Source organism: Ornithorhynchus anatinus, chromosome 5 (assembly GCF_004115215.2).
Source record: "Ornithorhynchus anatinus isolate Pmale09 chromosome 5, mOrnAna1.pri.v4, whole genome shotgun sequence".
NCBI classification, from domain to species: Eukaryota; Metazoa; Chordata; class Mammalia; order Monotremata; family Ornithorhynchidae; genus Ornithorhynchus; species Ornithorhynchus anatinus.
In genome coordinates, this window is record NC_041732.1 from 5,113,310 (window position 1) to 5,134,640 (window position 21,331).

General features: G+C 55.4%; 1 protein-coding gene across 2 annotated transcripts; it reads right to left on the reverse strand.

Annotated features, from left to right (window-relative positions):
- Nucleotides 1-229: 229 nt before the first annotated feature.
- IGLON5 (IgLON family member 5) lies at nucleotides 230-18,253 on the reverse strand. 2 transcript variants are annotated; one of them, XM_029064349.2, is made up of 8 exons: nucleotides 18,148-18,253; nucleotides 4,692-4,770; nucleotides 4,267-4,499; nucleotides 3,173-3,292; nucleotides 2,810-2,941; nucleotides 2,128-2,248; nucleotides 1,303-1,454; nucleotides 230-552 (listed from the first exon to the last, which is right to left on the reverse strand). In XM_029064349.2, the coding sequence occupies exons 1-8, from the start codon at nucleotides 18,209-18,211 to the stop codon at nucleotides 455-457; spliced, it is 999 nt and encodes a 332-aa protein (XP_028920182.1). In that variant the 5' UTR covers nucleotides 18,212-18,253; the 3' UTR covers nucleotides 230-454. The 2 variants fall into 2 exon arrangements, with proteins under 2 accessions (XP_028920182.1, XP_028920181.1); XM_029064348.2 differs by having other exon boundaries at nucleotides 1,303-1,457.
- Nucleotides 18,254-21,331: the final 3,078 nt, after the last annotated feature.

Consider the following 21,331-nt stretch of genomic DNA (forward strand, 5'->3'; position numbering starts at 1 on the left):
GTCTCTCCCCCTGCCTCCCTTGCTCTCCCCCTTTCCCTCACCCCCTTCACCCCAAGCTGGCCTCAGGTGGGGTCACCTACACCAGGTACAGTTGCAGGCATGAGAGGTGGAGGGGGCAGGGGAGGAAGGCCTCACTCCAGGTGACTGGCAGGTGTCAGGAAGAGCTGGGGTGGGGGGGTGAGGGAGGCAGGGAGGGGGCACAGTCAGAAAGGTGGACGGTGACCAGAAATGGCTGTAGAAACGATGCATAATTTTCCATTTATCCCTCACAGTGATGGGTTCTCAAGATCCTTTTTTCCTGCTCCTCTTCCTCCTCCTCCTTCCCGGCTCGGAGACGTCTCTGGGTCTCTTCCTTTCCTTGTCTCTCTCTTTCTCTCTCTGTCTCTCTCCCCTCCGTCCGTCTCTTGGCTCCGGCCGGGCGGGCGGGTGCTCCGAGCCGAGCAGTGACGTGGTCTTAGATCTGCCACCAGAGCGTCCCCAGGGCGGAGAGGAGGGCGAAGGGGGACAAGGGGGGTCCCGCTGGGAAAGCCGAGTTCTCCAGGGCGCCGGGGCCTGTGAGAGATATAGGAGTCACCGTAAAGTTCTTCGCCACCTGGAGCCTCCCTGGAGCCTCTGTCTCTGTCGCTGATCCTAACTCACATCCATATCTACCTTTCTCTCCCCGTCAGCCTCTGCCCATCAGCCTCTTGGGCTTCTCCTGGGTCTCTGATTCTCTGTCTCTTACCGTCTCAGTCCGTTAGACCATCTCTGTGATTGACTACCTCCCTGTCTCGGCCTGCCTGGAACTACTCATACCCCATCGGTTGCTGTCGGACTATCTGTTTGAATGCCTTGAGTCTCTGTCACCTACTCTATCAATCCCTGTTAGAACACCTCTGGGACATCCCCCTATCCCTGTCTACCCCTGCGTCTCTGTCTCTGCATCTCTGTCTCTTACCCCACCAGTCCCTTAGACTACCTCTTCGAATGTCCCCGTATCTCAGTTTCCTACTCCACCAGTCCCCCTTAGGCTATCTCTCTGACTACCCTGCATCTCTGTCTCTTCCCCTATCAGTCCTTTAGAGACAGGAGGGGAGTCACAGAGACGGTCTGTGTGCCTGGATCTCTCTTTTATCTCTTTCCCCGTGGGTCCCTGGTAGGTTATCTCTTCGACACCCCCTACCTCTCTGTCTGCGTGGATCTGCCTCTTACCCTGTCGGTCCCCGGCAGCTGACCTCTTTGACAGACCCCTGTGTCTGGGCTGTGTCTGGGGCTGACCCCCGGCGCCCCACCCCCGTCCCCCCCCCCGAGGCCTGGACGCACGGAGCAGCCGCATGCTGGCGTTGGACGTGCCCAGGCGGTTGGAAGCGAGGCAGGTGTAATTTCCGTAGTGGCGGGCGCTCACGTTGGCAAAGAGCAGCATCGAGCGAGTCCGCTCCGTCTGGATCTTCAGCCCGTCCAGGGACCCGCTCAGTCTGCTGGGGGCGGGGTGGGGAAGGGAATAATAATAATAAATAATAATAGCGGTGGTCCTTATTAAGCCTTTATTATGTGCCAGGCACCATACTAAGCTCTGGAGTGGATGGATATAACCAAATTGGGTTGGACGTAGTCCCTGCCCCAAGTGGGGCTCACAATCTCCATCCCCATTTTACAGATGAGGTCACTGAAGCCCAGAGGATAATAATGATGGTATTTCATTAAGTGCTTACTATGTGCCAAGCACTGTTCTAAGCACTGGGGTGAATGAAAGGTAATTAAGTTGTCCTATGTGGGGCTCACAGTCTCCTTCCCCATTTTATAGATGAGGTCACTGAGTCCCAGAGAAGTTAAGTGACTTGCCCAAAGCCACACAGGTGACAAGTGGCGGAGTTGGGATTACAACCCATGACTTCTGACTCCCAAGCCCGGGCTCTCTCCACTATGCCATGCTGCTTCTCTCACAGTCCTATTTCCCATTTTACAGATGAGGTCACTGAGGCCCAGAGGAGTGAAGCGACTTACCCAAGGTCGTGCAGCGGACTCGTGACAGAGGTGGGATAAGAAGCCACGACCTTCTGACTCCCAGGCCCAGGCTCTAGCCACTACGCAAGGGAAAGGAGAGCACCCAGCCCCCCAACCCCTCCATCCCCCCAGCGCCCCACTCACTGTTTATCGTCCTTGAACCACTCGAAGTCGGCGGGCGGCACGGCCATGGCCTCGCAGCGCAGGAGGGCGGCCTTCCCGGGGCCGGTCCTCGCGCTCTTGACGTCCGTGATGGTCGGAGGGTCTGGGCGGGGGGCCGGGGGGAGCGAAGGGGTCTGGCTGGGTTGGGTGGGGGGGGAGAGGCTCCTTCCGGCGCCCCCTCTCCTTCCTGGCGTGAGGGGAGGCTCCAGACTCCCCCCTCCAAACCCCCTCCCCTCCAGGAGGTCTCTTGACCTGCCCAGGCCGGGGCCTTCACCCTCTCCCCTCCCTGGTCCGGGCCGGACCAGTCGGCTGGACTTTCCCAGTTGGTTGGTGACCGGGACGGGCCGCCCTGCGTCCCCCACTTCCCCCGGGGGTCCCACCCCCTCCCCTCCCCGGGCCAACTGGACCTTTCCAGTTGACGGTGACCTGGAAGGGCCGTCCCTGACTTCCAGGGTCTCGCCCCCTTCCCTCCCCATCCTCTCCCCGGGCCGGACCGGCTGGACTTTCACAGTTGACTGGTGAGGGGGATGGGCTTGCCTGCGACCATGCCCCGGGGGGGCCGGACGGGTCCCTGCCGGCCTCTCGCAGTTGATGGCGACCGGGACCCTGCGGCCCCACGACCCTCCCCCCGGGATCCCCGGCCCTGCCCCTGCGGGTGTCTCACAGTTGACGGTGACCGGGACCCTGCGGCTGTCGGCGGCGCTGACCCCGTTGTGGCTGACACACTCGTAGTCTCCGGCCTGTCCGCGCTGGATCTCTGAGATCTCCAGGATCTCGCCCTCCGACGTGAACCCGTCTGGTGGGGCGGGGGGTCAGACACAAACACAAAACACACACTTACACACGGGACACGGGACAACGCACAACACGGACACAGGTCAGAGGAGGGGCACATTCGGGGGGGGGGGTTGGGGGGGGTTAGGGGAGGGGAGATGGGAGGAAGGACTGACCCGGGCCCAGGTGGTGGGGTGCAGGAGGGAGGAGGGGGCCAGGGGGCCGGGGGTGGGAGGGGGAGCGGGACCCCTACCTCTGAGCTGCCTCCAGGTGACGGTGGGCTCGGGCCGGCCCACGGCCAGACACAACAGGTTCACATTGCCCCCCTCGTTCACCGTCACGGCCGAGGAAATGTTCACGATCCGGGCGGGGACTGGGAAGGGGCACGGCGGTCAGGGCCTCTCCCCTGCCCCTTCTCTCCCTTCTCGGGACCCAGCCGTCCTGCTCACCCCTCGCCCACCAGGCGCTCCCAAGGACCCAGGTGTCCGGCGTCCCTTCTCCTCCCAACCGCTTGTTTTTTCCAGGGAGCGAGTAGGCGGGAGCCTCTTTTTCAGTTTCCCCTGCACTCCCCCTAATTGTTATAATACTTGTTAAGCACTTACTGTGTGCCAAGCACTCGTGCCCTCGTTCCCATCTCGGGACTCAGCCGTCCTGATGCCCAGGCCCCGGCCCGCCCCTCGCCCACCAGGCGCTCCCAGAGACCCAGATGTCCGGCTTTTCCCCCCTTCCTCCCCGTACCACTGTTTTTTCCAAGGAGGGGGTGGTGAGGGCTTTTTTTCCAGCTTTCCCTGCGCTTTCTCTAAGTATTATTAATAATAGTGATAATAATTATGATATCTGTTAAGAGCTTACCATGTGCCAAGCACCGTTCTAAATACTGGGGTAGATACAAGGTAATCAGGTTGTCCCACATGGGGCTCACAGGCTTAACCCCCATTTTACAGATGAGGTGGCTGAGGCCCAGGGAAGTATCTATTTATTATTCTATAGTAATAATACTAATATTTGTATTTGTTAAGCGCTTACTGTGTGCACTAGGCACTGTACTAAGTCCTGGGGTGCATTCAAGCAAGTCGGGTTGGACACAGTCCCTGCCCCGCACGGGGCTCACGGTCTCAATCCCTGTTTTCCAGATGAGAGGTAGCTGAGGCCCAGTGGACTCTCCTAAGCGCTTAGCGTAGTGCTCCGCACCCAGTAAATACGACCGACTCAACCCGCGTGGCAGAGAGGGGGTCAGGGTCACGCACAGCCGCAGGGAGGAGCCCGAAGTCCCGCCCCGCACCCCACGAGGCTCCCTCCGCACCCCACGAAGCTCCCTCCGCACCCCACGAGGCTCCGCCCCCGCACCGTGCACGATGAGGTAGACCTGCGTCGTGTGCGGTTGCTGGCGGGTCTGGAAGGAACACGTGTAGAGCCCCTCGTCCCACAGCCCCACGCGCGAGATGACGATGGAGAACTCGGCCGCCGAGTTGGTGAGTAGCTGCACGCGTGGGTCGCTGCTCCACTTGTCGTTGCCCGCGTACAAGATGTTGGAGCGGTTGAGCCAGGCCACGCGCGTCACGTGCTCGTCGATCTCGCAGCTGCGGGGAAGAAGGGGCTCGCGCTGCCACGCACCCACCCCTGGGCCCACTGGGCGACATCTCGGGGCCCGGAGAGTCCAAGGAAAGATAGGCAAATAATATGCGTATGAATCCCGCCGTTTGGAGTCGGGGGGTCTCGGGGTCCCCAGTGGGAAGGAGGCCGGAATGGGCGGGCCGGGGTCGCTGTCTCACCTGAACGTAGCATTGTCCCCCTCACACACGGTGTAGTTGTCGGCCAGGGAGTTGAACTCGGAGCTCTGGGACAGCAGCCCTGGGGGAGTGTGGGGAGGGGAAGGGGGTCGAGCTTTCACTCCCAACCTCCTGTCCCGACGCCCCCACCCACAGCACATCAGTCGCCAGGACCCCCAGGGACCGGGAACGGGCAGTTGGATTCCTGCAAAGGTTTCTGTCACACCTGCCAACCGGACCCCCAGAGAGCGCGTCTGCTGTCGGCTGTCTTCTGGGGCCAATCTCCTAGACCCCTTACTCCGTACTGGATCCCAAGCCATGGATCACACTGCCCCTCAACACCACTGGAGAGATCTTTTTTTTATGGTATTTGTTAAGCGCTTAATATGGGTGAGGCACTCTACTAAGCACTGGGGTAGAGTTGAGTTCATCAGGTTGGACACAGTCCCTGTCTCACGTGAGGCTCACAATCTCAATCCCCATTCTGCAGATGAGGTAACTGAGGCACAGAGAAGTGAAGTGACTTGCCCAAGTTCATACAGCAGATAAGGGGCTGAACTGGAAGAACCCAGGTCCTCTGACTCCCAGGCCCGGGCTCTCTCCACTGGGCCACGTTGCCTCTCGTGGCCTGCCTGACCAAGCCTTCTCCCCATACGGAGGGGCGAGGAGCAGGCTTCCGGACGTCCCGTTCTTCAGGGCCGAGGGCCTTCCCTCCAGAGAGGAATGGTGCCAGGGTGCCCATGCCAGGGGCACTGTGCCAAGGGGATCTGAAGGATAGAGGGTGGGCCCCCTTCCAAGATGCTGCCTAGCACAGCTCTGAAAGCCCCTGGACTTCCCAGTTCTAATCCCGGCTCCATCACTTGTCTGCTGCGTGACCTTGGGGAAGTCACTTCACTTCTCTGGGCCTCGGTGACCTCATCTGGAAAATGGGGATTGCGATTGTGAGCCCCACATGGGCTCACATGGCCTGTGTCCAATCCGATTTGCTTGTATCCTCCCCAGCGCTTAGTACAGTGCCTGGCACACAGTAAGCGCTTAACGAATACTGTTAGTCAGATGGGGACCCCCTTGGGGAGGCTCAGAAGCCCTTAGCTGTGAGGTTCGGAATCCCCCACCCCCAATCCACTGTCCCCTTCCCCGATAGAGGGGAGTTGGGGGCGGACGCAGCGTGGAAATGGCCCCCGGGGACTTTCTTCTGCTCCTGCCCTTTGGCCTTTCTCAGAGCCCAGTTGTCCAGCGTTCCCAGTAGCAACTCCCCAAATCCCCATTCCCTTCAGTGACCTCGGCGACCCGTCCCTGCCCAGAGACCTCTCTCAGAGGGTCCGACTGTCCAGGCCTAAACCCATTAATGCACATGCATGAAAATTGTCACCCTCTGCCTCCTCTGTCGGACACGGCCCTAGGCCTCAGACCGTCCTGACGGAGGGAAATAATGGAACAGCAGCAGCGTGGGAGAGAACCAGGAACCAAAGATACCCAGACTTGACCTCTCCAACCCCTGAGCAGGGCCCTTTGCTAAGCAGCAGGCAGAGGCAGGAAATTTGGACCAGCCAAGCCATGCGGGGAAGGGGGGATGTATCTGGAGAGAGATCAGACAGATCGGGCTGGGGGAAGGGATGGAGAGGCCCGGGCTGCAGCGGAGTGGCTAGAGCTCGGGCCTGGGAGTCACAACGACCTGGGTTCTTTCTAATCCCGGCTCTGTCACCTCGTCTGCTGTGTGACCTTGGGCGAGTCACTTCCAACCTGATTTGCTTATATCCACCCCAGTGCTTAGTACAGTGCCTGGCATAGAGTAAGCGCTTAACAAAAACCAGAATTATTATTATTACTATTAACCTCTCTGTGCCTCAGTTCCCTCATCTGTAAAATGGGGATTGAGACTCTGAGCCCCACGTGGGACAGGAACTGCGTCCACCCTGATTAGCTTGTATCTACCCCAGTGTTTAGAACAGTGCTCGAAATACAGTCAGCGCTTAACAGATACCACAATTATTATTATTACCTATGGCCCCCAGGTCCTGGCAAGATGAGCCTAACCAAGCCAGGAGTGGGGGCCGGGCATTAAGCTGGGGCGGTGGAAGGGAGGCCGGAGGGGTCAGCGGGAGGGGCTGGGGTGGGTACAGGGGACTGAGTCCGGGGAGGGAGGGTGTGTGAGAACCAGGGTCAGCACCACAGATTGGATCGCGATCTTGGCCATGGCATGAAGGATGGGAGGAAGCTGGGGGTGGGGGGTGGGGGGATGGTGCGGCGAGAAAGACATCAATACAAGTAAACAGACATCATTTAAATATATAAAATTACAGATATATCTGTGAGCTTGTCAGGGGCAGAGATCGTCTCTATTGCTGTACTGTACTTTCCCAAGTGCTCTGCACACAGTAAGCGCTTAATAAGTACGACTGAATGAATGAGGAGAAAGAGGGATGAGGCCACAGGGGACAGCTCCTCTTTCCTCACTCCCCTCCCCACTTCCTCCAGATCGATTCTCCGGGGAGAAGGGGCCATTATTCGTTAGGCAAAGCAGAACTATGACTGAGGCCAAAGGGCCATGCTGCCCTCTCCTCCAGCTCCACCCCGCCCCTCCCCCTCAGCCACTTCCCTTCCTTCCAGCCGTCCTGTGCCCCCATCCCTCCATTTTCCCTTCCCCGCCTCTTTCTCAAACCAGCCTTCATGGCCCTCTGCCCAAATCCTGGGCCAGAGGCCGCATCTTGTCTCCCTGTCTCCCTTAATAATAATAATGATGGTACTTGTTAAATGCTTACTATGTGCCAAGCACTGTTCTAAGTACTGGGGTAGGTACGAGTTCATCAGATTGGACACAGTCGCTGTGCCAGATGGGGCTCCCAGTCTTGATCTCCATTTTACAGGTGAGAGAACTGAGGCACAGAAAAGTGAAGTGACTTACCTCAAGTCACACAGCAGACACGTGGAGGAGCCGGGATTAGAGCCCAGGTCCCTCTGACTTCCAGGACGGTGCTCTATCCACTAGCCCCAGAGAGGGTGGTACTCACTAAAAGCGAGATGGCTGGCAGGGAGGGTGGGCGTGAAGCCGCTGGGCACTGGGGCTGAAGCCTAGCTCTCCGTGAAGACGCCTGAGAGAACAGCTGGATCCTGCTCTGACCACTTGTCCTCGGGCCCACTGCCCCTGCCTGACGGCTACATGCTGACTGGAGAGGGGGAGGATGATGCTGACGATGGGATTTGTTAAGCGCTTACTATGTGTCAAGCACTGTTATAAGCGCTGGGGTAGATACAAGCCAATCGAGTCCATATCCCACGTGGGGCTCCCAGCATCGATCCCCATTTTACAGATGAGAGAACCGTGGCACAGAGAAGCGAAGTGACGGGCCCGAGTCGACAGAGCCTACAAGTGGCAGAGCTGAGATTAGAACCCAGGCAGGGGACGGGGTTGGCGCTGCGTGGCTGGGGGTTGGGAGAGGCCCACAGACTTCTATGTGTGCTCGGCTGTGTGTGTGCAGGGAGGTGTTTGGGCTGGGGTGGTCCTTCCTTTGGGATGTAAATTGGCTGGGGATGGGGGAAGGGAGGAGGCCTGGCCGTCCCTTTACCCAGTTTCCTCCTTCACTTTCCCTTCTTGGAATCCCTCCTCCCCTCCCTCACTCCCTCCAGACTGGTCATGACCCCAGGTGACCCAGCAGCAGGGGCTTAGAGAGCGCTGTGGTGAAGAGTCCTCTAAGAGAGGGACATTGGGGATGGTGGCAGAGGGAGATGGGGAACGGGGTCCAGGGGACGGCCCTGTCCCGGAGCCGGTGAGCGGCCTGGCCTCCCCGGCCGCGGGAGACAAAACCTTGGGTTGGCTGGGCCGTGGGTCTGGCCCTTCACCGCCTAGAGAAGCAGCGTGGCTCAGTGGAAAGAGCCTGGGCTTGGGAATCAGAGGCCATGGGTTCGAATCCCGGCTCTGCCACTTGACAGCTGGGTGACTATGGGCAAGTCATTTAACTCTTCTGTGCCTCAGTTACCTCATCTGTCAAATGGGGATTGACTGTGAGCCTCACGTGGGACAACCTGATTACCCTGTATCTCCCCCAGTGCTTAGAACAGTGCTCTGCACATAGTAAGCGCTTAACAAATACCAACATTATTATTATTATTAGACTGGAAGCTCTAAGGCATGTGCCTACCAACTCCGTTGTTGTGTACGGTACTGTAGTGTACTGTAGTCTAGTGTAGTGTACTGTACTGTCGGGTAGCTGTAGAGAAAAAGTGGGGCCTAGTGGGGCCGAGAATCAGAGGAACTTGGATTCCAATCCCAGCTCCACCATTTATCTGCTGTGTGACCTCGGGCGAGTCGCTTCACTTCTCTGCGCCTCAAGTTACCTCATCTGCAAAATGGGGATTAAGGCTGTTAGCCCCATGTGAGACATGGACTGTGTCCAACCTGATTAGGTTGTATCGACAACAGCACTTAGTACAGTGGCTGGCACATAGTAAGCGTTTACCATAGCAGCAGCTTGGCCTGGTGGATAGAGCACGGGCCTGGGAGTTAGGAGGACCTGGATTCTAATTTCTGCTCTGCCACCTGTCTGCTGTGTGACAAGTCACTTCACTTCTCTCTGCCTCAGTTACCTCATTTGTAAAATGGGGATTAAGACTGTGAGCCCCATGAGGGACAGGGGCTGTGTCCAAATTGATTAGCTTGTATCTACCCCAGCGCTTAGAACAGTGCTCAGCATAGAGTAAGTGCTTAACAAATGCCATTACTATTATTATCATCATTATTAAATACCACAATTATTATTACTCTCCCAAGTGCTTAGTACAGTCCTCTGCACGCAGTAAGTGCTCAACAAATAGCATCGATCAACTGATTGCTTAGGAACGTCTACCCACGAACTCTTCCTTGAGATGCCACAGCCTCTATGTCCCAGGACCCTCCCCATGCTGTCCCTCTCCCTCCCCTGCTCTCTTCCCCCACCACACCGAGCTTCTCACCTCACAGCCCAAGCTGCTCCCACCAACTAAAGTCAATCATATTTCTTGAGCGCTTACCATGTGCAGAGCACTGCACTAAGCGCTTGGGAGAGTACAATATAGCAGAGTTGGAAGACATGCTCCCTTCCCACCCTTACAGTCTAGAGGCAGGGACAGACATTAAGATAGATTATGGATATGTGCATGGCATAGCGGATAGAGCACGGACCTGGGAGTCAGAAGGCCATGGGTTCTAATCCCGGCTCCGCCACTTGTCTGCTGTGTGACCTTGGGCAAGTCACTTCACTTCTCTAAGCCTCAGTTCCCTCATCTGTAAAATGGGGATTACGACTGTGAGCCCCACCTGGGGCAGGGGCTGTGTCCAACCCGATCTGCTTGTATCCACCCCGCGCTAAGTACGGTGCCTGAAACATAGTTAAGCGCTTAACAAATACCAAATAGTATTATTATTATTATTACATAAGTGCCGTGGGGCTGAGGGTGGGGTGAAATGAAAGGGACACATCCGAGTGCAAGGATGACTCGGAGGGAAGAGGGAGTGGGGGAAATGAGGTCTCAGTCAGGGAAGTCTTCTTGGAGGAGGTGTGATCGGACTCTCTCTATTGTACTCTACTGTACTCTCTAAACACTTAGCGCAGCGCTCTGCATCCAGTAATGACCTGACAACTATCCAACCAATCATCTTCTCTCTCCCCTCCTCCAAGTGCTTTCTCCCCCAGCAAAGGAAGAATCACCCCACCCCTTTCAGCCTACTTGGGGTTCCCCAACCCTGACACAATGCACAACACACCCATTCTACACACACACCCTGAAGCACCCACATCTGTCATACACACACACTCATTCATTCAATCGTATCTACTGAGTGCTTACTATGTGCAGAGCACTATACTAAGCGCTTGGGAAGTACAGTTCAGCAACAAATAGAGACAATCCACAAAGGGCTCACAGTCTTGACAAAGGGCTCACACTCCAACCAACCCATAGGACACATACACCTTGAAGTGCACAGATTCAACCTTCTCTCACACGTGTGACACACATAGACACAGCACACTCCCACATTGGTTCCCAGAAACGCATCTACTCCCAACCACAGAGATGTCCACGGACCTTTACTTTCTCAGTTACCTACTCTGCCCCCTTCCTCCCAGACCCCCACGCCCTCCTCACGCCAGCTTGTTCCCGGCCCTCCCTACCCTGTCTCTGGAACACCCAGTTGGTTCTTTTTTTTTCTTCTTTAGGCACCTGTTAAGTGCTTACTTTGGGTCAGGACTGAACTAAGCTCTGGGGTAGATACAAGCTAATCAGGCTGGACACAGTCCCTGTCCCACGTGGGGCTCCCAGACTTACTCCCCATTTTACAGATGAGGGCACTGAGGCCCAGAGAAGTTAAGTGACTTGCCCAAGGTCACAAAGCAGACAAGTGGAGGAGCTAGGATTAGTACCCAGGTCTTTCTGACTCCCAAGCCATGCTGCTCCCTCTGCAGGGCTGGGCCTTGGTGGTCTGACTGCCCTCCACCCCAGGACCTCTGTCTGGTGATGGGGACACGTGAATGGTGCCATGTACCTTCTCCTGCCCCTTGTCCTGCACCCACGCTACTCTTTCTGGCACTGTTTCAGCACGTGGATTCTTGGCTGGACAACTCCTTCCCTCCACCCCAGGGGCCCCCATTTTCATCAAGATTTGTAGTAGCACCTCCCTTCCTGAAGACCTTTATGCCCCAGCTGGTTTGACTGAAGCGGGAGGATGGACACCATGACCTCTACGAGGCCCCATAGCTTTTCTGTCATCAGGGCTCCCCCTGACTTTTCTCCTCCCTCCAGTGTTGGTGCAGAGGGAGGGAAACAGGAGCTGGGGGGAAAGGGCGCAGAGGAGGTGAGGAGAGGGAGTAGAACCCCAACCAGAAAAATCAGCACCTGCCGTGAACCCAGAGCGGCAAGGAATTTGGGAAATCCAGCACCACGACTGGTCAGCCCTGCGGGAAGGGATCTGAGGAAGCGATGGGGCGAAAAGGCCTTCTGAACCGATGGTTCCATCGGCAGCCCCAGGCCAAGGTCACAGGCAAGGTCTTTGATCTTTCCCATCAGAAGAAATGAACATACCTCCCCCACACACACACCTTCCCCAAGTCCCTCCCCCAGCCCTAACAATAACTCCACTGTGAGCAAAATGGGATGTGAATAAACATAGAATCACAGAAATCAGGCTGTGGATATAAAGGCAGAATTGATAAATAGATGTGGAAAATCTCCTTCCTCCTCATCACCAATGATATTTATTTAGTGCTTACTGTGTGCAGAGGAATGTATTAAGCGCTTGGGAGAGTACATTTCATCTATCCAGCCCCCTACCTCTCGCCCACGTCCTGCCTGTGGCCTGGAACGCCCTCCCTCTTCACATCCGACAATTACTCTCCCCTCCTTCAAAGCCTTATTGAAGGCACATCTCCAACAGGCCTTTCCTGACTAAACCTTCCTTTCCTCTTCTCCCACTCCCTTCTGCATCGCCTTGACTTGTTCCATTTATTCATCGCCTTCCCAACCCACAGCACTTATGGACATATATGTAATTTTCTTTATTTATATTAATGTCTGTCTCCCCCTCTAGACTGTAAGCTCACTGTGGTAAGGGAATGTATCTGTTACATTGTTAAAGCGTAACTCTCCCAAGCGCTTAGTAATAATAACGATGGTATTTGTTAAGCGCTTACTATGTGCCAAGCACTGTTCTAAGCGCTGGGTGGGGGTTACAAGGTAATCAGGTTGTCCCACATGGGGCTCCCAGTCTTAATCCCCATTTTACAGATGAGGTAACTGAGGCACAGAGAAGTGAAGTGACTTGCCCATAGTCACACAGCTGACAAGTGACAGAGCCGGAATTAGAACCCGTGACCTCTGCCTCCCAAGCCCGTGCTCTTTCCACTGAGTCACGCTGCTTCTCATACTCTGCTCTGCACACAGTAAGAGTTCACTAAATATGACTGACTGACTACAATATTGCAATTCAACAGAGTGGTTGGACACGTTCCCTGCCTACAATTACCTTACTGTCTAGTCCATCTCCAGTCTCTGTTCTGTTACCGATTTGTACATTCCAAGCGCTTAGTACAGTGCTCTGCACATAGTAAAGCGCTCAATAAATACTATTGAACGAATGAATGAATCTTCAGACCATCAGTGGCATTGATGCTAAGACCTAGTTTGTTGGGGGTGATGGGGAAAGGGGGTTGTCTTCTGAATCCTCCTCCTCCTCCAAAAGTCAGGGAGAGCCCTGATGACAGAAAAGCTATGGGGCCTAGTAGAGGTCATTGTGTCCATCCCTCCTCTTCAGTCAAACCAGCTGGGCCCTAAAAGTCTTCAGAAAGGGAGGTGCTACTAAAAAACTTGATGAAAATGGGGACTCCGGAGGTGGAGGGAAGAAGCTGTCCAGCCAAGAATCCACATGCTGAAACAGTGCCAGAAGGAGTAGGGAGAGTGCAGGACAAGGGGCAGGAGAAGGTACATGGCACTATTCACCAGCCACCATTAATAAATAATGAAGGTATTTATTAAGTGCTTATTCTATGCCAAACACTATATAAAGCACTGGGGTAGAAGCAAGATAATCAGATCAGAACCAGACCCTGTCCCACTCCAGGGCTCAAAGACTAAGAGAGTGGGAGAATAGATTTTTTTTTATTCCCATTTGACAGATGAGGAAATTGAGGCACAGAGACATTAAGGGACTTGCTCAAGGTCCCACAGCAAAACTGGGACTAGAACCTGGATCTCCTGAGACTCTCATCTGTCCCTCTCCCCCACCAAGCTCCAGCCGTGCTGAGAATCTTGGGGTTTTCCTGGCATCCTGTTCTCTCATTCCCCCCCACATTCAATCTGTCCCAAGTCCCAGATCTGTCCCTCCCCTCCCTGATGAGTCCCATCAGGCAGAGGTTCATATAAGTTATTATTGTTTATTATTATTATTATAGCCCTCCTGGCTGGATGACTAAAACAGCCTCTATAGCAGGCTCCCTACCTCCCCACCACCCACCCCCTCTTCTGCCTATCCTACATCCAGATGCTTGAAGGGACTTTCTGAAATGCCTTTTCATTCATATCAATGGTATTTATTGAATACTTATTATGAACTAAGGGCTTGGGAGAGTACAATGCAACAGAGTTGATAGATACATTCCCTGCCCACCACAGGATTTGCCCTTTTCACTTGCCATTCCCCAGCTCTCTCTCTCTTTGCCCCTTTCAAGCTCACCTAACTGTACCTCACTAACTCAGCTCTCCGGGTCTGGAACTCCTTCCCCTCCAAAATCCGCCAGCCCCAAATCCAGCAGGCCACAATTCCCCCAGGTCCAGACTCTGAAAATCTCACCTCCCCCAACAAGTCTTCCCCAGTTAATTCCTAACATTCCAATCTGTGCCATTTCACCAGCCCTCTCTGGCACATCTGTATTTATTTTGTCCCCATCCTCACCACCAGTGTACATATATATTTATTCATTTGTGCATTCAGTTATTTATTCTGATTACTCTATTTATAAATATTTTTGTCTGTCTCCCTCCGCCCGCCCCATTAGAACGCCTTATGGCCTCTTTTTTCTGTTGTACTTTCCCAAGCACTTAGTACAGTGCACTGCACTGAGTGGGTGTTGAGAAATACAATGACTCTAATAATGATGATGATGATAATAATAATAGTTCTGTTGAGCACTTGCTCCTTTTTTTAGGTATTTGTCAAGCACATACTATGTGTTAGGCCCTGCACTAAAATACAAGGTAATCAGGTTGGACACAGTCCTTGTCCCACACAGGCTCACAGTCTTAATCCTCCTATTTCGGATGAGGTAATTGAGGCACTGAGAAATGAAGTGACTCTCGAAAGGGCACACAGCAGACAAGTGGAAGAGTCAGGATTAGAACCCGGGTCCTCCAGACTCCCAGGCCCATCCTCTCTCCCTTAGGCCACACTGCTACTCTGTTCCAAGGACTGTACTAAACATTGGGGTTGGTACCACACAAGCAGATCAGACAAGCCCCTGCGCCACATGGGGATCCCCCTGCAATGGGGAGGTAGAACTGGTATTTTGCCCATTTTAAAGATGAGGATACTGAGTCACAGAGAAGTTAAGTGACTTGCTCATGGTCTCACACACAACAGGCAGCTGGCAGAGGTCTTCCAGGCCTGGACTTTTGCCACTAGGTTATGCTACTTTTCAAAAACCTCCAATGGTCACCCACTGCCAGTCCCATAAAACAAAAGCTTTTGACTCCACTGGCATTTTTTAGTAAGCACTCACTATATGTCAAGCACTGTTCTAAGTGCTGGAGTAGGTGCAAGCTTACAGGTTGGACACAGTCCCTGTCCCACAGTCCAAGTAAGAGGGAGAATAAGTATTGAATTCCCATTTTTCAGTTGAGGAAACTGAGGCCCAAAGAAGTTGAGTGATTGCCCAAGGCCACACAGCCGGCAAATGGCGGAGCTGGGATTAGAACCCAGGTCCTTTGACTCCCTCTCCCGTTCCCTCCCTCCCAACAGCTCAACTACCTGCGCTCCTCAAGACACTCTCCAAATCATCTCAGACTTGACACATTTTCCTCCCCATCACCTGGAACTCTTCTTCCTTCTGCTTTTCCAAACCAAGTTCCTTACCTCCTTCAAAACCTTCTAAAACCCCACCTCTTCCATGAAGCCTTCCCAAAGAACCTATATCCATCCACCTCAGCACACCTGTATCATTTTGTTTGTAATTGCTCTTTATTGATTTATTGGTGGATCCCTTTGTGCTTGTTATTCCAAACATCCTTATCTAATTGAATGTTCATTTTCAGGTGCTTGCCTGCCTTCCCCATTCTTTCCCAAATTCCCCAAGCATCAGTAGCTTGTCCAATAAATGCTACTGAGACTGGTGATGCTGCTGATGTGTTCTGTCCATTTACCCTGTCTCTAGGCCAGACGATCAATAATTATTTTCTGAGCACTTAACTCTGTGCAGAGCACTGCACTAAGCATTTTTTATGGGATTTTTTAAAGCCAGACACTTGACTAAGCACTGGGGTAACTACAAGCTAATCAGGTTGGATAAATTCCTGTCCCCCAAGGGGTTCCCAGTCTTAATCCCCATTTTACAGATGAGGCAGCTGAGGCATAGTCAAGTTCATTCATTCATTCAATCATATTTATTGAGCGTTTACTGTGTGCAGAGCACCGTACCAAGCGCTTGGAAAGTACAATTCGGCAGTGACTTACCCAAGATTACATAACAGACAAGTGGCCGAGCGGAGATTAGAACCCAAATCCTTCTAATTCCCAGGCCCATGCCCTATCCACTAAGCCACACTGTTTCTAAGCACTTAGAAGAGTACAATAGAATTAATAGAACCGATTCCTGCCCTCAAGGAGCTGACAATTTAGCAGGATTGTAAACCTTCCATCTCCTCTCCCCAACCCCCGGCTTTGGGGTTGGGAAGTCTTCCCTGCTGTCTACCATCTCAGCCAGTTTCCTCACTGATGATGATAACGGTATTTGTTAAGCGCTTACCACGCGCCAGGCACTGTACTAAGCGCTGGGGTGGATACAAGCAAATGGGGTTATAGTCCCTGACCCGCAGAGGGCTCACAGTCTTAATCCCCCTTTGACAACTGAGGTAACTGAGGCACGGAGAAGAGAAGTGACTTGCCCAAGGCCACACCACAGACAAGTGGCAGAGCAGGGGTTAGACCCCATGACCTTCCGACTCCCAGACCCGTGCCCTATCCACAACGTCCCACCGGAGCCGGACACGCGTGGCTCAGTGCAAAGAGCCCGGGCTTGGGCATCAGAGGTCATGGGTTCTAATCCCGGCTCCGCCGCTGTGTCAGCTGTGTGACTTTGGGCAGGTCACTTAACTTCTCTGGACCTCAGTTCCCTCATCTGTAAAATGGGGATGAAGACTGTGAGCCCCACATGGGACAACCTGATCACCTTGTATCCCCCCAGGGCTTAGAACAGTGCTTTGCACATAGTAAGCACTTAACGAATACTATCATTATTATCATTATTATCAATTTCGGGGATGTCAACCCCCTCAACCTACTCGGTTGCCCCCAAGCGACTCAGACTTCCCCAAGCATCCCTCGGGAGAGTGAGAGCAGGGAGACAGACAGACGGAAAGGGAAAGAGATGAAAGAGATAGCCAGAGACCAGGCGACGGAGAGTGAGAGACGTCAAGACCGAGAAGGAAGGGACAGAGACAAAGACCCAGCGGGGGTTTTAACCCGCTCCCTGCCTCTTCACCTCCATCCATCGCCTCCCAGCCCCTCCCTGCTCGGAGAGAGGGGGGCGGCCCGGCGCGGCGGCAGGGGATCGGCTCCCTTGACCTTTCCTTGCCGCCTCGGCAGGCGACGTTTCGGGGCTCAGCCCGGCAGCCGAAGGGCGAGGACCCCCCGCCCCGGGGGGGCTTCCCACCCCGCAGCCCTGCCTTATTAGCGATCGGGGCGACTCATGTAAGGGATCCCGGCTAACCCTTTCGCTGCCGGAGAGGCCCGAGGCCTGCCGGACAATTAACGGGCAACCGGAGTCATTAGTGAAAGGAGCAGATTTCGGGAGCGCAAAGTGGGGCAGGGGGCGGGGGCTTGCAGGGGGCGGGACCGAAGGGGCTGAGGACCCAGCAGCCGGGGGGGGGCGGAAAAGGACACACAGAGGGGGATAGAGATGTCAGGTGGACACAGGGGAGAGACAGGGAGGGCGAGACAAAGACCGCAGCGGGCTCGCCGCCCCCTCCTCACCTTGCGCGGGGGGCGGCCAGGGCCTCCCCCGGAGTTCTGGGGGGGGGGATGGGGGTCTCCCCCCACCCCGGGGGCCAGGCCTGGGAGTGGAGGGAAGGAGGCCCACTTCGGGAGCAGCCCCCCCATCACTCAGCCTTCTAGACTGTGAGCCCGCTGTTGGGCAGGGATCGTCTCTGTTGCCGAATTGTACTTTCCAAGCGCTTAGTGCAGTGCTCTGCACCCAGTAAGCGCTCCTAAATAGGACTGAATGAATGAATGAATCACACCCCCTCCAGCAGCCTGGGGAGGGGGCGGCGGGGAGAGTTGAGGGTCGGAGCAGCCCAGCAGTCGCCTGGGGGTCCGCCCCCCCTCCCCGGCCCTGCCCCAAACTCCTCCCTCCCCCCAGACCGGCGCCAAACTCGCCCCCTCCCCTGCCAGGACCCAGGCATCCTGGTTCCCAGCTGCTGTTCATCTCAGAGCCCCCACCCTCTCCCGCCCCCTTTCTGTTGCTTCTCCCCGCACACTCAGGGTCCCTGACCCCCACCCCGGGACATTCCCCCCCCCCCCCATCTCCCCTCCCCCCCGGTTCTCCCTCCTCCTCCTCCATCCCCGCCCCCAGCCCCTCCCCCCAAGGCCCCGTCCTTGAGCCCACCCGGGGGGGGTCTGAGGTTACTGCTGCCCCCCTACCCATCCCCCGCTCTTACCCTCGGATTAACCCCTCCCCCCGGTCCCCCCCGGTCCCCCCGGTCCCGGTCCATCCTGCGGTACCTTGGCAGAGCAGGGCCAGGCCGGCCAGGGCGGAGGCGGCGAGAAGCCGGGGGGCGGGGGGCATGGTGCCAGCTGCGGGGAGGCCGGCCGTCCGGGGGGCACCGGGGGGGGGGGGGGGGGACCCCACCCCGCCTGCAGCACCGGGCGGGGGGCGCGAGGAGCCGGCGCGAGCCCTGCTGCAGACCCGGGGAGGGGGCGGCGCTGACGGGCAGGGGGAACGGCCAATCCGGGCAGGCGGGGGGCCGGGAGGCGGGGCCCGGGGGGGGGCCTGACGGATGGAGAGGCCTTTGTTACTGCGGCTCTCCCCCCCCCCTCCGCCCCCCACCGACCCACCGGCCCCAGCCGTCCTGCCCTTCGCTCTCCTCCCTTCCTTAACCCCACGTCTTCGCACCTCGTCCCTCCCTCCCCCACCTGAGCCCAGGCGTCCTGCCTCCGGCCTTCCCAGCCCCGACCCCCTGCCCTTTCAGCCCCGGATCATTTCCTTTCCTCCCTCCTCCCTCGGCAGAAGCCAGGCCAGCGGGCCGCCAGCTAGCTCTCTTTCATCCACCGCCCCTGGCCCCTCGCTCTGAGGGTCCAGCCGCCCCCAGTCTCCCTTCGAGGCGATTGCTGCAGGGGAGCAGCGCCCCTTGGTGGGCGCCCCTCTCGGTGGCTCCTCATTAATTATTTATCAGGGACCGCGGGCGTGAACGTTTAGCGCAGTGTCGGCGACGTGCGGACAGGCGGGAGTCCCCGGCGGACCCGGAATGATGGAGTGGAAGCACGGCCTAGTGGCTGGAGCCGGGGCCTGGGGGTCAGGAGGTCATGCTTTCTCATCCCGGCCCTTCCCCTTGTCTGCTGGGTGACCTTGGGCGAGTCGCTTCACTGCTCTGGGCCTCAGTGGCTTCATCTGGAAAATGGGGATCGAGATTGTGAGCTCCACGAAGAGCAGGGACTGGGTCCAACTCGATTTGCTTGGCTCCTCCCCCAGCGCTTAGAACAGTGCCTGGCACATAGTTAAGCGCTAAACAAATATCATTATTATTATTATTATTACTGGTAGAACCAGCCCCGGGTCCCCCATCACAGCGCCCCCGCTGTAGCTCAGGGGGTCCGGAAAGTTGGGTCTGAGCCAGGCCCCTGCTCCCGGGTGGAGAGACGGGGCAGAGCCCTGAGAGGGCGAGGGCAAGGCAAGAGCAGCATCATGAGCTTCTGTGCAACCCTCCCTGTCGTGGTCCTCGGCTCCAGCAGGGGTTGAGCCTCCCGTGGACCCCGGGACTAGAAGCCACAGCTCTTGCCCTCCAACAACCCCCAGTCCAACCGGGAAGACATGAATGGACAAACACACATTTAACCTCTCTGGGCCTCAGTTACCTGTTCTCCCTGCTCCACTCTACCGAAACTGCCCTCTCTAAGGACACCAGTGACCTTCTTTTTGTCAAATCCAAGGGCCTCTACTCCATTCTAATCTTCCTCGACCTCTCAGCTGCCCTTGACAGTCTGGATCAACCCCTTCACCTGGAAACATTATTCAGTCTTGGCTTCACTGACACTGTCCTCTCCTGGTTCTCCTATCTTTAGAGAAGCAGCGTGGCTCAGTGGAAAGAGCATGGGCTTTGGAGTCAGAGGTCATGAGTTCGAATCCCGGCTCTGCCACTTGTCAGCTGTGTGACTGTGGGCAAGTCACTTAACTTCTCTGGGCCTCAGTTACCTCATCTGTAAAATGGGGATTATGACTGTGAGCCCCATGTGGGACAACCTGATTCCCCCGTGTCTCCCCCAGCGCTTAGAACAGTGCTCTGCACATAGTAAGCGCTTAACAAATACCAACATTATTAACATTATTATCTTTTTGGCAGCTCCTTCTCAGTCTCTTTCACAGGTTCCTCCTCTGCCTCCCTCCCTCTAACTGTGGGAGTCCCTCATGGTTGAGCTCTGGGTCCGCTTTTACTTTTCCTCGTCACCCACTCCCTTGGAGTACTCATTTGCTCCCATGGCTTCAACTACCACCTCTATAAGGACGCTTCCCAAATCTACATCTACGACCCTGATCTCTCTCCCTCCCCGCAGACTCCCATTTCCTCCTGCCTTCAAGACATTTCTACCTGGTTGTCCCACAGAACTCCTCATCTTCCCCCCCCAAACCCAGCCCTCCCCGGTCTTTCCCACCACAGTAGACAACACCACTATCCTTCCTATCTCACAAGCCCCTAAGACTTGGTATTGTCCTCGATTCATCTCTCATTCAATCCAAATATTCAAGCTGTCACCGAATCGTGTCGGTTCTACCTTCACAACATTGCTAAAATCCACCCTTTCCTCTCCATCCAAACTGCTAAATGCTGATCATACCCAGTTATCATACCCCACCTGGAGTACTGCATCAGCTTCCTTGCTGACCTCCCTGCCTCCAAGCTCTCCCCACTCCAGGCCATACTTCACTCTTCTGCCCAGATCATTTTTCTAAAAAAAGTTTAGTCTATGCCTCCCTGCTTCTCAAGAACCTCCAGGGATTGCCCTTCCACCTCCGCATCAAGGAGAAACTCCTTACCATCTACTTTAAGGAAGTCAATCAGCTCGCCCCCTCCTATCTTATCTCGCTGATTTCCTACTTTAACCCAGCCCGCAGCCTTTGTTCCTCTAATGCCAATTTATACTGCATCTCAGATCTTTTCTATCTCCTCGAGGCCGTCCCCTACCCGGGTCCTAACTCTGGCTGGAACTTCCCCCTTCTTATGTGACAGATTAGCACTCTCCCCACCTTCAAAGCTTTAATGAAATCACACCTTCTTCAAGAGGCCTTCCCTGATTAAGCCCTCTTTTCCCAGCCTCCCTCTCCCTTCTGCATCGCCTATGCACTTGGATCTGTGCATCTGATGTTCGCCCCACCCTCAGCCCTGCAGCATTTAGGTACCTATCTGTCATTTATTTATTTTAATGCCTGTTTCCCCTCTAGACTGTGAGATCCTATTTTTTTATGGTATTTGTTAAGTGCTTACTATGTGCCAGGCACTGTACTGAGCACCGTTCTAAACTGGGGGCGATATAAACCCACATGGGGCTTCCAATCTTAATCCCTATTTTACAGATGAGGTAATTGAGGCTCAGAGAAGTTAAGTTGCTTGCTCAAAATCACACAGCAGACAAGCGTCAGAGCACCCAGGTGCTGACCCTCAGGTCTGCGCTCTATCCATTAGGCCATTCTACT

Coding starts and splice junctions, on each gene's coding strand:
- IGLON5 (XM_029064348.2), bottom strand. CDS start 18,211: ATGCCCCCCGCCCCCCGGCTTCTCGCCGCCTCCGCCCTGGCCGGCCTG. Junction 2,249..2,809: donor GGTCCCGGTCACCGTCAACT/GTGAGACACCCG, acceptor CCCCCCGCCCAG/ACCCTCCGACCATCACGGAC. Junction 553..1,302: donor CGCCAGCATGCGGCTGCTCC/GTGCGTCCAGGC, acceptor TATCTCTCACAG/GCCCCGGCGCCCTGGAGAAC.